This window comes from Gymnoscopelus braueri (genome assembly GCF_963280865.1).
Source record: "Gymnoscopelus braueri genome assembly, chromosome: 20".
In the NCBI taxonomy this organism is placed as follows: Eukaryota; Metazoa; Chordata; class Actinopteri; order Myctophiformes; family Myctophidae; genus Gymnoscopelus; species Gymnoscopelus braueri.
The window spans coordinates 32,777,851-32,798,975 of NC_137622.1; the positions used below are offsets into that span (position 1 = coordinate 32,777,851).

At 40.9% G+C, this 21,125-nt stretch overlaps 1 protein-coding gene across 1 annotated transcript; it reads right to left on the minus strand.

Annotated features, from left to right (window-relative positions):
- Nucleotides 1-287: 287 nt before the first annotated feature.
- Nucleotides 288-20,529, minus strand: xpnpep2 (X-prolyl aminopeptidase (aminopeptidase P) 2, membrane-bound). Its single transcript, XM_080415844.1, has 21 exons — nt 20,334-20,529; nt 17,342-17,400; nt 14,738-14,848; nt 14,280-14,343; nt 13,133-13,237; nt 12,573-12,653; nt 12,255-12,398; nt 11,634-11,735; nt 9,137-9,218; nt 8,289-8,490; nt 7,329-7,418; nt 6,559-6,668; nt 6,092-6,169; nt 5,666-5,737; nt 5,051-5,111; nt 4,501-4,570; nt 3,229-3,333; nt 2,537-2,596; nt 2,135-2,211; nt 1,888-1,977; nt 288-849 (listed from the first exon to the last, which is right to left on the minus strand). The coding sequence occupies exons 1-21, from the start codon at nt 20,380-20,382 to the stop codon at nt 649-651; spliced, it is 2,013 nt and encodes a 670-aa protein (XP_080271970.1). The 5' UTR covers nt 20,383-20,529; the 3' UTR covers nt 288-648.
- Nucleotides 20,530-21,125: the final 596 nt, after the last annotated feature.

Sequence of the window (21,125 nt, forward strand, 5' to 3'; positions counted from 1 at the left end):
CCTCTGGCACGGATCTTCATGTGGCAGAGCTGAACCTCAAGAGCTTGTTCACGTATGACATGTTAAAACTCTCTCTCACCGGGTGGTGAGAGAGATGGCTGCTGGGTCGCGGCATGCAGCGGTGACCCCAATTACCTGGCACTGTTGGACAAAATCCTGGCAGAAAAAACAAATCATCATGGTTTTGGGCAATATTAAAGAATTTAAATGTACGGTGGCTGAATGTGGTATATGTGAATTTCTGTGATAAGTCGCTCTTAAAAAAAAATATGCAAGCAGGCGAGGACAAGAGTAGTCGGTGGCTTGTTTTTTTTAAAAGAGCATTACTTTAATAAAACATGAATCATATTGTATTGTCAACTGGCAATGGCCCTTTTCAGGCGGATATACAAAAAAATAAATCAAATTTAAATACTTTTACCATCACAAGATAATTGACACACATTTAACACAAAAGCAAACTTACCTAATTACAAGATCTAATGCAAATCTCCCTTAGCCAAAACCAAAAAAAAAAACAGAAAAAAAACAACACCAACCACTGTATATTTCAACCTGGTTCAGTTACTGTCAATAGAGACTGCATAGAGGGCAACATCTGTTATGCAATTCTGCCATAAAGAGTGAGACTAATGGAGGGATGAGAAACTAATAGAGGAGAGCAGTGACCATGACAGTGAGGATGAGAGAGGACGAGGAGAGGACCGTGGGGACGGCTCTAGAGCCAGCACTTTGGAAGGGCTCTGTGTGCTTCTGCATCCATTCCCTCTCACTGGACAGGCCCTGCCTCTCCAGCTCTGGCCCCATCACCTTACGGACGGTCTCATAGTAATTGTTCAACCATTGCACCTGGAAGTTGAGAGACCACGAAAGTGAGAGTGAAACTCACACACGTGTGGCTGGCTGTGTGCACTTACACACACACACGCACACAGAAATAGAAACGTACACACGTGCATACACAGCATTAGCCATTTATACATCAACTTCACTCTGAGAGTAAGAATTTTACATTTTTACTCTGAATTAATAAGCGATGTAACATGTACACACGTACATCTGTTACAAACGCTTTGGCAATCTAATTTCAAAAGGAGAGGGTTGCATAATGCATGACAAGATGATCTGTTTTCCACAAAATGTATACAAATATTACCGAGTTGCTGCACACTCGTAGCTTCTGATGCAAAAATAATTATTTAGGACATAGAGAATAGTAAAAAGACCTGCCTTCTTCGGTTCTCTGAAATGGAACCACGTAACAAAGGACTGGCAGTACATTTAACACCACGGTTTTACTTTCTCAGAAGATTTTTTTTAGCTTGAGCTGCAGAGACAAGAATCTGAAAGACGCTGCATGCACAGGGGATTTTAATAGGAAATGTAAACTTTTCCCCAAGAAACCTTTTTAGTATTAAACAGAATGTAATGGGAACAACCAGTGAACACAGGGGCACTCCTAATCAATCAGCCATTACAATGCTGTTCTAAAATCTGATTATTTTTCAAAAACAGTGGAAAAAACATGCATAAAATCATGTTATTTTAGACTAAATGTGAATGCTAGGGGGTTGCAACTGCCATCCCCTCGGACGCCAAATTATGCCCCTGCAGTCAAGCCCCACCAGGTAATAAAACTGATTTGACCTGTAATTCAATTTGGTTTAGCTTGTGTTTTATTGTTTTTATTCAGATTTATACGTTCATTTATACGTTTATTTCAGGTAACAAAATTTTCCACTGCTAGTTTTAGTTTTCATCTTAGTTTTCTTTCACGATAATAACCCTGGCTAGAACATTAATATTCATAATACAAAATAAGAAGCTGTCAGGAGCAAAATGGAGTTTAAATACAGTTAACTAAAATACACGTATTTCTTATCTTACCTGTTCATGGCTAAGGAGAGCGACGTCAATCAGCTTTCTGTCATATGGTACCAATGACACAGTGTCAAAGGTCAGGTAGTTGTTACCGTACTGAGGAGAGAAAACCACAAGGGGCCAGAAATCATTCACATAGTCTTTGATTGATAATAGATCACTGGTACAGTCAATGATAACCAATAACAAGTCATGTTTATCTAATTTTGTCCATTAAGGCATCCCCCTTATACTGTAGCTCAACAACATTTACCGTTGTATGGACGGGTACAACCACAGCAACGTCTTCAATCCGAATGCCAAATTCATTGTCCTTGTAATATCCTGGTTCTGAGAGAAAGGTGTTACAAAAATGTTTCTGTCATTTTTCACTCTTTGATGTGAAAAAGAAGCTCACATCTGAAACACATGAACTAAATGGAAACATGGAAGGGGGGATGTGTTGTTATCTTCAACCTTAACCCTGGCAGCCCTATTCTCGGCATGTCATTATAGCCGAAAATGTTACAAGTAAAACAAAATAAGAAAACTCAAAAATAGTAAATCTACAGGCTCACAATATGTCGCAACGCGACACGTTGTGAGCTTGTAGATATCCTATCCTCAAATAGCTGAAGTATAAAATAGGGCTTAAGTGGTTAATGTTATATATTACCTATAGAGGTGAACATGCCTGCCCTGAAACCAATGTTGTTGCTCTGAAAGCCAACTGGCCCTGCAAGGGAACATCCCAGAGATACAGTATTAGAGGATTAGAGGACTATTAAAACGTGAAATCTACTGTACATGTGTTGTAATTCCCAGCCAACTAGTGTGACATAGCTATGGTGTTCATGTTAAAGTGCTTAAGCGAAGTCCTACAGGTAGGCTATAGTAGATGGATTATAGAGGATTGGCTGTTTGTTTTTTGTTTTTTTATTCAGTAACTATACCTCACCACCAATAAATACTCATAAGCTAATAAGATTTCACATTTACAAACAAGGATGGCTTGAGGATGGTCAGATTTGAAAGGATTGCCTGACAAAATGAAAAGCGTATTTGTTAAGTTATAAATGTGTGCTGATCTGTGAACAGCACAGTGCAATACATTTTCTTTAAAACTGCATTTGATATACTATATTCCACGGGTATCAAATGGTTTTTAACTAACTGACAGACAGACAGAGTGTTGTGGGCTTGTAGATCGGCAATTTTTTGCCACTTTTGTGTGACACTACTGTAGTATGATGAAGTATGGAATTAATTCACCAAAAAAAAACATACAAAGTTTAACTATTTAGACACAAGGTTTACAATAGCGATATAGATAATGTTAATTAAAATCAGTGGAAAAATAGAACATACACTCATGAACCCCAAAGTAATTTCCAACACCGTGCCCTGTGCCATGGCCGTAGTTCAACCCCACCGCCCACAGTGCACGGCGGCCCAGCATCTCCATGTTGGCCCCTGTTCATTGATGAAAGAGAGAGATTTGAGTCAAACACCCTGCAGCAAATGACAAACACACCTTTCCGTTTTAATGAGGAAAGACATTAAAAGCAGTGGCAAGTGTATAAATAGCGTCCTCTAGTGGTTAAATGGAAAACATCATTAGATTTAAAGAACAATCAAACTTTGGTAGAGGTTTGATTTGTGTAATTACAACACTTTGCCATTATTTAACGCGATATATTTGTGAGATTACCTCAATAGTTGTTCATTTTATTAAATATTAATATTCCAATTTACTGTATGCTCCCAATTGACTTACATCGCATAGCAAAACAAAACAGGTTTCAAAGTAGCAGCTTTAGCACCAACAAATACGAACTAAGTGGATTCTGCCAATGAAAAGAAAATCCAAATCCGGTTTCGAGTTTTTGGAAATGAAAAGGTACATTTTGTCTGATCTGGCAGGTATCTTATGCTTCAGAGAAAAAAATCATGATGTTTGTTATTGCAAAGTTTGCAGGTTTGTTATTTGTAATTACGATAGTACCTCTTCCACATTCATCATCGTAAAAAGATGAAACTCTGAGAGTGTCAACTGTTGAATATCTCTTGAATAACCAGCTATGTCCAAAATATTAACTTTTCAGGTGAAAAGAACAACACAATACTGTCTCATCAAAGTTGGTATGGTGACGTTATACATTGTCAGATACTTGAATGTGTCCTTATATTATCATCACTTACCCAAATACTGCTCAAGTGGAGTTTTGACTATTAATGTGGAGATTAGGTGGTTTGACAGACAGTTTGAGGAGCCAATGGAGTTGCGTAGGAGGTTTAGTCAGAAGTACTTTTTAATACTTTTCATTGGTTCAATATTTGTAAAACCCACATACAGACTTTTCAATAGCACTGATTTATAAAAATAAATAAAAAAGTTGAAAAATGGAGATAGCTGGTTTCTGCCCGACAGCGACGATATACAGTATCTTGACAATATTTGGAGTTAAGTCATGGGAAGGTAACAACACAGCCCAAACCTCTACTAAAGTTTAATTGAAGGGAGTGTTAGGGTGTTATTGCTCTAGCCTGGAAACCAGACAAATCTGCTAGAGCAATAAAAAAAATAGCTCTGCGCAATGATATTAGTCTGGCCAAGCCAGGCTTTTATTGCTCACCCACCTCTGGTCCCTGAGGGAAAGATAGTTCGAGATATCTCAATATTTCCCATGAGCACACGAGTGAAGGCCTCCTGTCAAACATTGCACATGACTGACGATGAGGAAATTGCATACAAACATACACATTTAAACATACATTATTTAAATATCTGTTTAATTCCCATTGATTGGAGTCATGATACCCATCTTCCAAATCAAGACAAATCACAATCCACTATGTGGGGCTGTGTCCATAGAAAGCGTATTTTTTTTAGCTGCAGAATGTCACTGTTTTAGACCGAACAATCGTAGTTGAGGAAGACTACATACTTAGTAAACTGTCATCCCCTCCCCTCTATGCCGAAGGTCAACAAACAAACATGCTCCATGCGTTTTGGAAGCACTCTTCAACTTCACAGGTTTACAGGTGTAAATAAGTGGATGAAAGCGTTGGATATAAAGGGGTTGTGTGGACCGGACCCTAACGCAACTCCTACTGCTGAGCACTCAAGTGAAGTCAAAAAGTAACAAATATAACTACGTATGTTTGAGTGAAATATGAAAAGCTGTACCCTTTGAAATGCTGTGGGAGTCCCCCAGTGAACTGTTCGAGTGATGTCAGTGGTACCATCCCTAAGAGCAGGGACAGAAGGGATTAGTCAAATCAAGATAAATGTTTAGTGTCCGGGTACAGTACAGTAGCTCAGTCGGTAGAGAACTATCCCAGGCACCTCCAACTCAGCGTATGAGTAGCACGGCTTGGGTGTGGTAAGTCATGCGGTAAGTACTGTGAGCTGATGGTAGGTGTTCCATCTCAGCAATCCATCTCCCAGGGGTCTAGTGCATTGCGAGACGGGGATAGACTCCCGCACTCTGGCTGATACCAACAATAAGCCTCTCCAACCTGCTTAAATCTTAAACACTTAAGCCCTTCTTATGTTTTATGACAAATAGAGAAAATAGCCGATTTACAAGCTTACAACGTGTCGCGATGTGAGCTTGTAGATGGGCTATTTTTGCTATTTTGGGAGGGGGGAGGGGGATAATACAGAAATAAAGATTTGAAATTGAATTGAAATTTTGGAAAATGTTTGAAAATGTTCGCCTATATTTAATGACATGCCCAAACTAGGGATGCCAGGTTTGAAGTGGTTAATTACTAAACTAGAAATAGTGCATTTACTTACAGGTACTGGCCACCAGAGTCCACCAGGTACATCTCATCAACTGTCAACTTCCTGCTGCTTTCATTTGTAGGGCTGAAACACAGAAGTCATGACCAAAACACACACATGTAATTGTTTGATTCCCTTAATGTTTTTATTTCACACTGTACTTTATATTCTATACTGTACATGTCATCATGTTTTTATTCTGTTGCTGATTTTATTTTATGTACAGCAATATAGCAATTATAGCAATTTGTAACCTTTTTTTCATAAATGCTTTATAAATAAAGCTTAATATTATCATTAAATAGTAATATACTGTAAATTGCGATAGCAATATGATGCTCTATGATGCTGGAGATCCACTTTGATGAATAAACATGGTGCTAGAATAAAGATGAAGCTGTGAATAGCTGAAATAACTTTTAAATGGATATACAGTACCTGTAATGGGCGAGAGCAGCATTGGGTCCACTCGCAGAGATGGTGTCAAAGCTTGGGCCTCTACTGTCCTTCTGGTGGCTACAACAAAGTTTATCATTTCTATGCATTAGATGGTGGTGCCTACTCTGTTTTCCGCTGATCATTATTCTTTAGCATTTTTGTTAGGTTTGTTTCAAACAGTTCCATGCATACCGCCTACAGTATATACTTTTAGGCAAAAATAGCAGATCTACAGTATAAGCTCACAATGCGTCGCAATGTGACATGTTGTGAGCTTTTAGATCTGCTGTTTTCACTGAATGTTCACCTATTTTTGCAGATGTTCGTCTAAAAGACCCAGAATAGAGGCACTAGGGATAATGTGGTTAAATGTTAGAGTATAATGACACATTTAACTTTTAACTGAGGTAAATGAGCTTGACGAAAACCATTCAATACTCTGCTATACTGCACAGCATGCTTCTCACCTGCGAAGCTCATTAACATACTGCGCAGCAGTTAGCTCTGTTTCTTTGCCTTCAGGAACGGCCTTTTCCAACCACATGAGGAACTGGATAACTGCAACCGCATCCCTCACCTATACAGGGCCAGAAGGACACATATGCACATCTCAGCTACCATTAACATCAAACATAATCACTTATATCGACATTAAATGGGCATGAAACCCTTGGGTGATTTTCTCGGTCTTGACTCGGCCTCACCCCTCCAGGGTCTCGGTCTTGACTCGGCCTCACCCCTCCAGGGTCTCGGTCTTGACTCGGTCTTGCTTTAGGTCTTAAATACGGCACTAATAGCTGGTTTATGCACTGACAACATAACTCCAGCATCCCTGATTTGACTCCTGGCTTGTGACCTGCTGCATACTGCATCATCTCACCTTTCCCACCACTTATTTTCCTGTCGCTCTTCACTAGCTAATACAATATTTTAAAAGTGTACAATGTATAAATGACAACGCCAGCACAATTTAGCTGGACTCATAAAAGTCCCACTATTTTGGAGTGAGGATAGACTGATGGATGAGGGTGCTCTCAGACAGACATAATGGGAGGCATTGGCGTCCAGTAGGAGAACTTTATGGCTTCATAAATAGTAATTGAAAGTGTTTTCAGAAAGGTTTATGCGTATGTGTGTTATCTGTGTGTGTGCGTGTGCGTGTGTGTGTGTGTGTGTGTGTGCGCATGCGTGTGTACGTGCTTGCGTGCATGTGTGTGTGTGTGTTTAGATATCATACGTGAGCATCTCTCAACACACGCTGCTCAGTTCGGTCCTTTATTGCTTTGGTGGTCAGCACAGGAGAGTAGTCGCTGGTCAGCAGCTTTTCCTGCATCATGAACAAAGACGAGTCAAAAACGTGTTTTTGAAACAGAAACGCCTGCTCAGTTGTGCCTTGAATGCATAAATGTTACTTTAAAATAGTTTTATCTATCATCTCATAGCATCTACACTAGAAAATTGCATCTGAGCTTTTACCACAAGTAATGACAGCATCCAGTATAGTACATAGTATATAGTACAGTATAGTACTAGTAGTATAGTATTCTGATGCCGTAACATGTTTATTAGAACCGTACTAAACTGGTAAAACTCTAAATGAATTGAATGGCTTTCTAACCTCCAGAGATAAATAAAGTAAATTAATATTGTCTTATTTTCCAACTTCAAACAAAGCTCCTGATTAAAGGAGTCGGAACACAATTGATTGATAGATCATTAAAACAGACAACTCTGCCCGCCCACCCATCTGACAAATTAACAAAGTGCATATAAAAAAAAGGAATTAAACAAATTTCAAAAGGGTAGCACATCCAAAAATTTCAATTAAATGGAGGACAAATTACTCACATTTCCACTTTCTTTATTGGCACACCAATAAAATGAACGCTTAAGCGTTTCGGCTATGAGTTCTCAGAGCATAATCCTCCATTTAATTGAAAGTTTTGGATGTGCTACCCTTTTGGATTTTTTTTAATTCCATGTATACTGGACTTTGGGTCTAGCACTCCACTGAGAAAACCCATTGTTGATGCGCAACCTCTTTTTCTTATTAAATGAACAAAGTGGTTGGATGGGTGGGCCGCAAACGCTTTCATGGTTGTCAAGCGGTCCCTGATCCGGAAAAGGTTGGGAACCCACCGGGCTAAATAAATTCCATATTTTAAAGTCAAATTTGTACCTCCATCCCATCCATTACCTGTGGTGTAATGAGCTCATATAGCGCGTAGTTTGTGTACTCTGTGCCAACCCATACTCTCGCTCCAGGTTTAGCCACATAATCCGTGAGGACTGTCCGCACACTGTCATAACTTCTCAACTGGACACACATGCTCAGGCTACAGGATGCATTCAGATAGACCTTCAACTCCTCCGTGACTCTCTCTGTGTGTACAAATAGCCTGAGAAAAGGACGGGGAGAAGGACATTTACAGGTGGAGAAGGTTTCATTGGTTTGAAAGTAGTCAAGTGCGGCAAAGAATGGGATGAAAATTCTGAGAAGATATACAAGTAATCAGATTTAGATTTTATTTTATTCTTTGGCTATTCAAAAATAGCAGATCTACAAGCTCATAGCGCGCCACTTCGTGCCGCACTATGAGCTTGTAGATCTGCTATTTTTGGAAAAATAGATTCGCAAATCTTTGAATATATATATTTTTAAAGACAACATTTTTAACCCAAATCTTTGCTTCTCTGGGTCCCTGGCACAATTTTTTTGAGATGGGGGTCCGCGGCCAAATACATATCATTTTGGGGGGTCCTTGACATGAAAAGGTTTGAGCACCACTGAGCACCACTTTTAAAACTGGATTTAAAATAATTATTTTTTAATCAGCCTCAGGTCTTAATCGGGTTAAATTGTACAGCATACACAGCAGAAAATGTTTTACACTTGCCATACAACGGTGCCAAAAATAGCTGATCTTCAAGCACCCAACGAGCGTGCAGTGTAAAATCTGGCTTTAAACAGAAATTGCTTCATCAAAACCATCTGCATTGCACTTGTCCAGAGTTCACATGACATTATAGCACAAAAGGACTTGCCAGATCTGATCCAGTGTCAGCAGAGTGTAGGAGTAGAAGAATGGGTTGTATGGGATGTCGTTGCCACGCAGGTTAAACAGCCCTGTAATAAAACACAGACATCTCGTGCTGTCAGGAGCCGTCCGTAGTCTCGTTCACATGATTTATTACAGTGCATCCGTCTCCTATACTGAACAGGGCTGCATGCTTCCCCACATATGTGCTCCACAGACCACAGACAAAGTCTGTGTTCTTGTGAGGCATAGGAAAGAATATAACATGCACCCTCTCTTTTCTTGTTTAGTTTATTATAACCTAATAAACGGTGGTATTAACAAAAGGGACAGAAAATGTCCTACTCCACTACCACAAAACAATTGAACACCTACAGTAGCTCCAACAGAACAAACACAACAAACAGAACAAAGGTGCAATAACTTCTGCGAGTACAAAAAGTACAAATGTATTGGCATCAAAATATACTTTTTAGTACAAAAAGTAAAAGTACAGAAGTTTTTTCGGTATCTGTCAAAATCTGTCGAGAACATCAGATCTCCATGTGTCTCTATGTGTCACATCGTGGCGTGCCGTGCGTTTGTAGATCAGCTATTTTTGAAAAGCCGAAATGCGAAATAGTAAAACGCAAATAGTAAAATAGTGTGTAAAATAGTGTATATTAAGGTTGGGTTTCAACCTAGTACGTTCTTGCTGTGACCTAGATAAACACCCTCTCCTCCTGACTGCATGACGTCAGCAGAACATATTGCATTGCAAAATGAAATCAACCACTTAAACCCTCTATTCTTAGAGAAACGGACTCGAGTTACTACTGTACTTGGATCGCCTTTTCCCGTCTACACCAAATCTCTTCGCCAAAAATAGCAGATCTACAAGCTCACGATGCGTCACATGAGCTTGTAGATCTGGGGTTCCCCCACCCCCCCCAGAATGTGGATGCCGGGGTTCAAATGGTTAAATATTTAATAATTTGTTGTATCTTGTCTGAAATATCCCTCTTCAGTTTTGATGTGATTAGAATATAAAATATATAATATAAAACTAAGCCATTAAATCCTTATTTAGAATGGCAGAATAACTAATCATGGGATTAGCCAATGAGAGGCAATCTGTATTTTTTAAAGCATATGAACTTGAAGCTCGTCGTTTTATGTAAGCTGGCAACACACCGTACTGAACACATTGGGAAGTGTTTTTCTTTTGTTCGTTTTTTCCCCCCAGATTATGATGTAATCACAATAGAACAATAGGATTTACATTTAATATAGCAACAGAATTCAACAGCAATGAGAGATTGCAAAGAATTAAAAACAAAGCTCTGGAGCACACAGATGCAATCAAGACTTTTATTCACGTCATTAAAAGGGACATGATTGCATCATTTGTGCTCACAAACGTTGTTGTACACAGTGATGGACTGTAAACGAAGTACATTTACTTGATTACTGTACTTAACCCATTTAGACCTGGAACACCTTGTTAGACCTTTCAAGCTGGGAACACCTCTCTGTCACATTAGCTGATGCTATATACAGTATATATATATAGCACCATAATTTGTTTAGAATTTTTTAGACACCATACGTGAGCATCTCTCAACACAGGCTGCTCGGTTTCCGTTTTTCAGAAAACGTATTATTAGAAGGCATTTTTAGAGTCGTCCTCGGGTTTAAATGGGTTAAGTAAATCTTTTGAGTATCTGTACTTTACGTGAGTATTCGTACATGACTTTCACTCCACTACAATTCAATGGCAAATAGACATACTTTTGACTCCACTTCCAGGAAGGGAGAGTGTGCATTATGAATGAACCACTTACACTCTATTTCAAATAGAGTAAAAATAGCCGATCTACAAGCTCACAACTTGTAGATCTGCTATTTTGATTATTATTGATATTTGTTGTAATGTGTAATTTGTACTTTTGAATATTTTAAAAGCATCTACTTTTGAATACTTTAGTATTTTTTTAAAGCAAGTACTCCAGTACTATAACTCAAGTACAAATTTGATATTTAACCAGGAGTACTCAAGCACTGGGTTTGAGTTACGTACTGTATGCAACCATAGAACGCTGAAGTCTGACAACACTGCCGAGGAGAGGTTATTTTTTACATTAGAAATCCCGTAGGGGAATCTTAGATCGCGTCATATAAGAACTGTGTTCCAAAAATAAACAAACCAGCCGGGCGATTTTATTCATATGGATATGAAGCATCAACTGGCGGTGAAAAAGTACTAATTTATCAAAAGAGTACGAAAAAAGAAAAATCTCCAAACACAGACGTGTGTATCAAATGTAAATGTAATATCATTAACGACACAGAATCACACAGCTGACAAAATCGCCGGGCTGATTTGTTTATTTTTGGAACGCAGTTCTTATATGACTTCTCAGATTTCTAAGATTTCCTGATGGGAATTTCAATAGAAAAAAATACTTCCGTGACCCAGCGGGAGTGACGTCAGGACTGCGGTACTCTATTGTCAGGGTTCTTACAGGCAGTCTCATCCAGGGCTGAAAGCAGAAGGGCCGTAGGCTGGTAAGGACTGTCCTTCATTTGAGTCCTGATATGATCCACCTTCATCTGCCAGGTCCGCTCTGTGGGTAGTGTACACACACACACACAAGCACACGCACACACACACGCACGTACGTACACACACACGCACACCATTAACTTTATGGTCCTCTCCATTTACCTACAATAAACATAGCTACTCCCTGCCCATGACAAAGGGTAAAGAGGCGGATATGTAGATAGAGAGACAATGTGCCTCCAGACATATTCACTATCTGTTGCTTTTTCCATTCCCTTGATGTTGTTGCTTAATATGACAAACAGCCATAAAAGAAAATGAATGAATGGACTGTTTATGGCTGTGTTTGTGTCGTGGCCGGCTGCTTTCTGTCCAGTTTGCAGGTATTTATCAGCACACACCGATAAGGGGCACAACACTGGCAGACACCACACACACACACACACACACACACACACACACACACACACACACACACACACACACACACACACACACACACACACACACACACACACACACACACACACACACACACACACACACACACACACACACACACACACACACACACACACACCTATGACACGGTCTGGCAGGCGGGTGAGGTTATGGGGAGGGACGGGAGGTCTGTCCGTCCACGCTCCGTCCACCAGATTTTCGGGGATGGACTTGAGGATGCGGTTTCCTGGTTCCAGGTCCATGCTGTAGCGCTCGTGCGTTTCTAATGGGGGGAAATTGCCGTCGATTACGCACTGGGAGCAAAAATCAATCGCGAGCAAACAGTCCGCACAGAGGGCCGATGCTCGTGTCAATACTTTCCCCATCTACTTGGGTGAGCACTTTATTGATGCTAAGCTAGACTGACAGGCTGGCTGGCAGGTCGGGGCTTCCTTACTGAGGGAGAAGAGGAAGGGGTCAAAGCCGATCTCTCCACCTTCTGGAACCTGGGAGAGTAGCCAGTCTGCCAAGGTAGACGCTGTGGAACATCACAAATGGCAGACTAAGAGAAAGTGACAGGTTATCAACTGCACCCGTTGTGATGCTATGAATGTTACAGTGCAGAATTCTGATCTATCAATGATGTGTCTTGAATTTACAATGTATAGTATAATCATTATTGTAATTAATACCGCACATAAACATTAGCACACAAATTAGCATGGATTATGTGGATATTAGAGTCGGTGGGCCAGTACAACAGCTTAATCAAATATCATATTAAAATGAACTATGTATAGGTAAATATAGTATAGTGACTAGTCATTATGACTTCAGTGATATACCTTATGACAAACCACACAGCACAGTGATTTGATTACATTTTACATCTACACGAGCAGTTTATTCACTCATGTTAATTAAAACACTGACACCATATTGGAGGGATGGCCAGATAATCATTCCATGCAAACCTGCTGGTGTGTCTTTAATTGACATGACTAGTTACATCCCTACCATCTTTCTCAAGGCCCCAGTTGCAGTCCATCTGTCTCTCCGCTTGAACCCAGTAGCGGCTGTCTGTCCACAGCGCGGCCTTGGTCAGGGTAACTACAGCAGTGCCTGGAGGAACGAGGACAGCGGGCTGTATCATGGTGGGTTGGCAGGTAGGCGGCGTGGGGCAGTGACATTGAATTACAAGTGACTGTAAATGTCAGAGTTGACGTAGCGCTACGTGATGGGGCCGGCTAATCTGCAAGTTAATTTGGGTGTGCGACACATGCAAGGTTAAAGAACAATACACAGGGATATTGGCGGTCCAACCATGTGCGGTGGATTTCTATAAGAGCTTGTCGTTTGCTTACAAGATATTGTCACTTTGCTATTGTACTGTGATGGTGCATTTACACTAGCAGCGACAATGTGACTGGCTACAAGCCATTTACAGTGGAATGCCAGTGACATACAGTAACAAACTGAAGTCCAACACTTGTCACTGCGTGACAAGTTGAGCTCGCTTCAGCTTCTTTGAAGTGCCAGTCAATCATACTGTACATATGCTTTTTTCCACAACCCTTCTCCAACACACAATTCCTCCTTTTAATGCTGACTAACTAATACATGATGCAAAAATAATAATAATCTCGCTGTCAGCCAGTTCCCTGTTCTTTTAACTCTACCCTTTATATGTTGCATAACATCGACGAATGGTTGTCGTGACATCAGCGAGAGCATTGAGCAACACATCGCTAGCAAGCAACGCGTCATACAACGAGATATAAATGAAGCATGATGTATATACCTCGTCGTACGACTGAGAATACATTGGCCATGAGGCTTTATAGATTGTGCCAACTGAAGTGCTTAGAAACATTTGGGCGAGTGCACGGGAGCAATTCACCAGGCCTATGGGGAGCGATCGGTCTTCATAAATCCCATTCAACTACATGAGTGCAGAGTATCAGAGCAGAGCTGTGATCATTTACTCTGGTCACCACTACGGTCCGTAATAGATCTCATGATCATCTGTGTGGAAGCAGAACCACCCTGAATCACCAGACATTAGTCATACCACCAATGGCTGCATGAGTATAAGTGAGTGAGTGAGCTAGAGCTGATGAATGGGAGAAGAGGAAGAGTAAGGATTTGAGGAGGTGTACTGTACCTGCAGAGCCTGTGAAACCAGTCATGAAGGCCATCCTGGCATCGCGTGGAGCAATGTACTCGCTCTGTCAGAGAGATGAACTGCTTCAGTATCGCTTGCGTGCACACACAAACACACACGTGCACACGCTCACCCACGTGCGTGAATCCACATGCGCACACACATCTCCACGCACCCACATAACAAGATATGCTTTTAACCACTTGAACCCTAGCGGCCCTATTCTGGGCATGTCAAAATAGGTGAAAATTTGGCAAAAATAGCAGATCTACAAGCTAACATGCCGCGTTGAGAGTGAGACGCTTTGTGAGCTTGAAGATTCAGTGAAGAGATATGGTGTAGAGGCAAAAAAAAAAAGAAGAGGGGTCCAAGGATGGACTCCTGGGGTAGCCTGGTCAACAAAGTACACAGTATATGGTTCATGTGGTTAAATGATTGTGTCTGTCTGACAGTCATACCAGGTGAGCATCAGTACCAGGGATGATGTAGGCAGAGATGTTATGGGACCGCATTGCTTCTCTTAGAGACTGCAGCCTGAGAGTGGTGTTCACCACAGTTTGGGGGAGGTACTGCAACACACACACACACACACACACACACACACACACACACACACACACACACACACACACACACACACACACACACACACACACACACACACACACACACACACACACACACTAACAACACTTTAGAATAGCTTGTGCTTGAATGGAGGACAGACAACACAACACACAAAGACAAAGCTAACTGATAATAATGATAATGATTGATAGATAAGCATATGATTTTTTACAGATTAACCCATTAAAAAGCCTATCAATGGAACCTACTATAGCAAAATCGCAATTTTGGGTGTGCATAATGTCTCCGAAACACTGAGGAAGACCTAGGGCTGTTTCCGTCTGCTGAAGTGTTATTAAAAGTGTTACATACTTATTGGCGAGTGCTGATGACTTAAACCTTTGCTATTGTTTGGCTTTTGGGCTTGCACACATCATACTTTGGGGATTTGAGTTGAGGACACCAGTTCCCTTGTTTCTTTCTTTCTTATCAGGTGGGGAAAACAAAACAACCTAATCAAGCTTTTGTATTGAATGAGAGAAGGAGAACTTTAGTTGAGCAGGGTTCGATTTGTAAAAAAATAAATGAATGTCAGCAACCCTTAACAGTATAAAACAGAACAAAACAGCAGCCGCACACTCAAAACGAATGAGTAAATAAAAATAAAGTTTTTGGTCACGTGACATTCAGGCATGCAAGGGTTCGAGCAGTGTCATCACATAGCCAATGCAAGACACCCGTGTCCAACATACCAGTGACTAGATAGACATCAAGGGAATTGTAGTCCCAAATGTAGTGTACTACAGAGGCCATGTCAACATCAAAGAAATTGTAGACCTAGACCTATAGTGACTACAACGAGTGTCTACTGAGACAGGAAACGTCAATACATTTTAATTGTTTACAATATGTACAAGAAAAAGCACAAACACAATAGACAAATGCTACAAAATATATGCAGACATCCAGTGGTGTAAAAAGTACTCAAATGTTTTACTTAAGTAAAAGTATCAATACTGCAATGTAGAAGTACTCTGTTACAAGTAAAAGTCTGGAATGCAAAATTTACTTTAGTAAAAGTACAAAAGTATTGGTATCAAAATGTACTTAAAGTACCAAAAGTAAAAGTACTAAAATGTTTGAAAATAGCAGATCTACAAGCTCACAACGCGTCGCATTGTGAGCTTGTAGATCGGCTATTTTCAAATAGCCTAGGTATAAATTAAGGCTAAAATGGTTAATGTACATTTTATAATGTAATAATGTATATCTGAAAAGTAACTAGTAACTAAAGCTGTCAAATAATTGTAGTGGAGTAAAAGTACAATATTTGCCGCTGAGATGTAGTGGAGTAGAGGTAAAAGTACTGAAAATTGGAAATACTCCAGTAAAGTAAAAATACCTCAAAATTGCACTTAAGTACAGTACTTGAGTAAATGTACTTAGTTACTTTACACCACTGCAGACATCAGGTGTATATGGATAGATGACAAACTATCCTTTAAAACTCACATTTCAGAACTCATCACTAAAGTAAAACCAAAATTAGCATTTCTCTACAGAAACAAAGCCTGCTTTGACTCCAACAGTAAAAAACAGTTAATTCAAGCCACAATTTTATCAGTTCTAGACTACGGCGATATTATTTACATGCATTCTGCTCCCTCATCACTAAAGCCACTTGATGCAGTCTACCACTCAGCCCTCCGGTTTATAACTGGAGATGGGTTTCTTACCCATCACTGTAGACTCTATGAAAAGGTCGGTTGGCCATCTTTGGCTATAAGACGAGAACAACACTGCACTATCTATATCTACAAAGCCTTACTCAAGAAATTACCCAACTATCTTAACAGCCTATTAGAACCCAAAATTGGCCATCACCACACCCGTTCTCAGGTTTACTTTATTTTAGAAATTCCCTCTGCTAATTCTGAACTGGGTAAGACAGCCTTTCGTTACTATGCCCCTCACATGTGGAACTCTCTACAATCGGTTCTAAAATTGGAGAACCTGATCTCACTTGATCGCTTTAAATTACTTATGAGAAATACTCTGAGCTCTAACTGTACTTGTACACTCTGAAATGTTTATTATCCTGTAATGTAATATAATGTATTGTGTTTAAATTGTATGCTTGTACACTGTAATCAGGGCGTCATTGGAAAAGAGAGCTGGCTCTCAATTGTCCTTCCTGAATAAATAAAGGTGAAAGAAAAGAAAGAAGAAGAAAGGTGGTAGCCATCATATACAGTAGCATAGTAGAGTAGAGCATAGAATTACACATCAAAAGCAGACGCCTGCATTACCCACCCCGCCCAAGCAAATCGAGTCCTGAAAATGAGAAAAAATGACAGTGCACTGTATGTAGACATAGATGGAAGGCAATGGGGCAGGTGCTCAAGCACTGGTTGGCTCTATAACGTGCGCACGTGCCTGATTGCACGCACCATTCCTTCCCAGTGCTTTGACACATGTTGGCCCACAGGACTCACCGGTGGGGAGACAGAGCAGTTCCTCTCAGTTCTCGTATCAGCAAAAGCAGCGTCCTTTCCTGGGGAGGAACAAGGAAAAGACCTTGAAAAGTGACAATACCGCGCCTGAGCTGAGCTGGGTAAGCATTATTCCCAGATCAAGTGAAGCGCCACTGTCATAACTTATACTCTATTTTTGGGGGCTGTCGTTGCTGGTTTGACCTCCGGCTCACTCCGTATAGTGTCCCCGAGCAAGACATTTAACCCTTAATAGCCCCCATGTGCTCATCATAGCCATCTGAGCAGCGATTTGCTGGGTAAAACTGTACTAGCAATTTCCCCTCTCCGGGGTCTAGCAAATAGTGCCTTTCCCTTCCCTTTCCATCTTCCTGCCATTGTGACCAGCAAAAAGCCAGGATAGCAAATTTCTGTCCCAAAGAAAAGTTGAACTGAGAGATGTCAGCAGTCACGGCAAGGCAATGCGTATTGCCTTGCCGTGAATGTGTATTTGAACAACAAGTCACTTCAGTGCTTTACATAAAACATTAATGCTTAATCATTAAGATAAACAAAAATGCACATTGTTGTGCAAAAGGAATTTGTCTTGCAGAGCATGCCACAACAAACATTGTGCTTCTTGTACCTGTGTGAGTGAAAAACTAGAAAAAGTGCTCCTCGGAGCACAGGTCTCCACCAGGTCAGGTAGGTTATTGTGGCGTCCTGGTGGCGCTATAATAAGGCAATGTGAAAATGGTGCCATTTCTTCTTAGGCCTTGCATGGCAATCGGACACTGCATTCATGATTTGAGGCATTTTGTTCCAAAAATGTGTTTAGCTAAATTAGACCTGCTGGTGGCGCTATAACAGGCCAATGTGAAAAGGGTGGCATTTCTTCCTCGGCCTAGTGGGAATGAGTGTGCAAAATTTCACAGAAATCGCACGTTGCGTTCATGATTTGAGGCATTTTGTTCAAACGGACCTATCCAGCAAACTTTGGAAGCCAATGTTGGCCAATTAGGATGGAATATGAAATATCGGACACTTCCATCTTGATTACATGACTATAGAGATACTGTGTACCGATTTGCGTGATTTTTGGACATAATGTGAAGGAGTAATAGCAAAAAATAGTTTTCCAAAAGTCAGCCTCCTGGTGGCGCTCTAAAAGGCAGATGTGAAAAATGCATGGCAAAGGTTTTTCCTTGGCCTCTAGGGAGAATGCTTGCAAAGTTTCACGCAGATCCGTGCAGTTATAGTTAAAAATGCAAATCGGCCTGTTATAGCGCCACCATGAGGCTGATTTGAACATTTTCAAGTGGCATTTCTTCCTCGGCCTAGTGGGAATGTGTGTGTACAATTTTATGGAAATGGCAAGCTGTGTTCATGATTTGAGGCAGTTTGTTCAAAACGGACCAATCCTGCAAACTTTGGAAGCCAACCTTAGCCAATGAGGATGGAATATGGGAAATCCGACAGATCCGGGTTGATCACATGACTAGTATAGAGATACAGTGTACCGATTTGCAAGACGTTTGGTTAAAAGCTGTAGGAGTAATGGGAAATAATGGGTTTTGCACAAATCGGCCTCCTGGTGGCGCTATAATAATAATAATAATAATAATAGATTTTATTTATAACGCACTTTACATTTACAGGAAATCTCAAAGTGCTACAGAAGGCAATTGCATAAAAACAGAAACATCACACCAGTAAAAGAAAACAATAACTAGGAAACTAGAAGAGAACTATTAAAACATAAAACCAGCTACAAAAATGCTTTGCTAAAAAGGTAGGTCTTTAGTCCTCTCTTAAAACAATCAACTGACTGTGGAGCTCTCAGGTGGACAGGGAGGGCGTTCCACAGTTCGGGGGCGGCCGAGCAGAAAGCCCGGTCGCCCATGGTACGAAGCTTTGCCTTGTGGGTTTTGAGGAGGTATGTGTTCCTATAACAGTTTCGCAGCGACTGGGCCAACGGTGCCGGAGATTAGCTGCTAACGGACGGACAGGACGGACATACGGACGGACACACGGACGGACACACGGACGTACGGACGGACAGGGGGTAAAACATACTCTCTCGCCATGCCTTTCGGCCTGGCGGAGACAATAAACCCTCTTGAATCTTGAAGGTTTTCTGCTTTGATAAAAAAAGAACTGATAACTGTAGCAGACCTCCAGTTTTCTGGGAGTTCGTCAGCGTTTCACAAACTGATTTTGTCTTTTTCCTGGCTTGTCCGTTATTAAGTCTGATTGTCCGCAATCTACTGCCAGCGGCTCTGTGGCTACGAAGCCACTTGCTACCTGGCTGCATCTGAAAAGGTCTTTCATAAGCTTGCGAGCTTTGCTGACACAATATCCGTTGTATATGTCCTGGATTGACATCTGTGCTGTACTCACTCGGTGCTTGTATTGGACCATAGTCCTGATATTGCTATGTAAATGTGTGTGTCGTCTATGGTAACATATTTTGTTGTTTTCCATAATCTGAGGCTTTGACTAACGCCAATGGGAGTCAGTCTTTCAAGTTTTCTGCAGAGTCATTTCACAGTAGCCATAAGACACCTTGAAGAGTTTGTCGATCAAATCATTCACCTTCAGTCCGGTGAGGGCATTCACAATCAATCAGGATGCTGCAATCCAATCATGCTTGTTTGTAATTTGAATATGGTCTTGGCTATTGGCTCATACACATATGAGTATAAAAAAAATAAAGTCATTGAATCTCTAAAGAACATAACTGGCATTTGACTGTTCCACAGCCAAATTGTAGGCAAAGAAATCCCAATGAATAATACAACAGACACGGCAAAAGCAGCAGATGTCAATGGCTTATGCTCCTTTTACAAGCAACATGCACACAGATTTGTATCTTAAATGCTGTGTAATCAACTGCACATGAAAATGTCAATGGATACTGCACATTAGTAAGCCTTCTATGAGCCCGTATGTAGTACAGAACAGTACGATAGATCAATCATTACATGGTTTGGATTAAAAACAAGTTAACTTTTACCTGTCAGTGCTGCCAGGGACAGAGCTAAGAACCAGCTGTAGGAGGGCATCCTGGCACCACCAGCCTGCCAAAAAGGAATCCACAGACAGAGATGCAATGAAGCACGGTGCTTCAATGTGTAGTGTATCCAGTGTACGTGATAAAGTGTGTGTGGGTGTCAGTAAGTGAGTTATTGAGTATGTGTGACTGTCCTCTCTCTCTCTCTCCCGCTCTCTCTCTCTCTCTCTGTACTGTATGTCTCTCACATCACTATCTCCTCTCACAGCAGTTATCTGATAGGAATCATGTGCCCTGGCTTAAGGGGAGGATCTAAAAATGCCATAAAGCACAATGTGTCAAACCGCTGTGGGCCACCTCACCGTTTTTCTCCCCTGAATGTTTTCTGTGTTGGCCCTCGCGTTGCAGTTTGCTGATGCATCCGTGAAAGAGCAGACAGGATTTCAACTGGAAGTCTCCTGTTACACTGTTTGTATCCCGAGTGTTCATTTAACTCAAGAGACTGTACAAATGGTTCCATTTGTACACTCTCTGCGGTAAATTAACACTGAGGATTTTACTGTGCACACACTGTGCTGTCTAATGGTCTGCCAGCATCCAGACTCCAGATCCTACAAGCTTTACTTTTCTATTTTCTACGCTTCTGCCAAAAAGCTGAGAGATGGCGATGCGCTGGGCATGCAGCCAATACATGATGCAGAAATATAGCTGAAGACCTGTACAGACAGAATGGATGTGTAAGTGTGTGTGTGTGTTTGTGTGTGATTGGGCTTGAGACACTGTCTGAACACATGA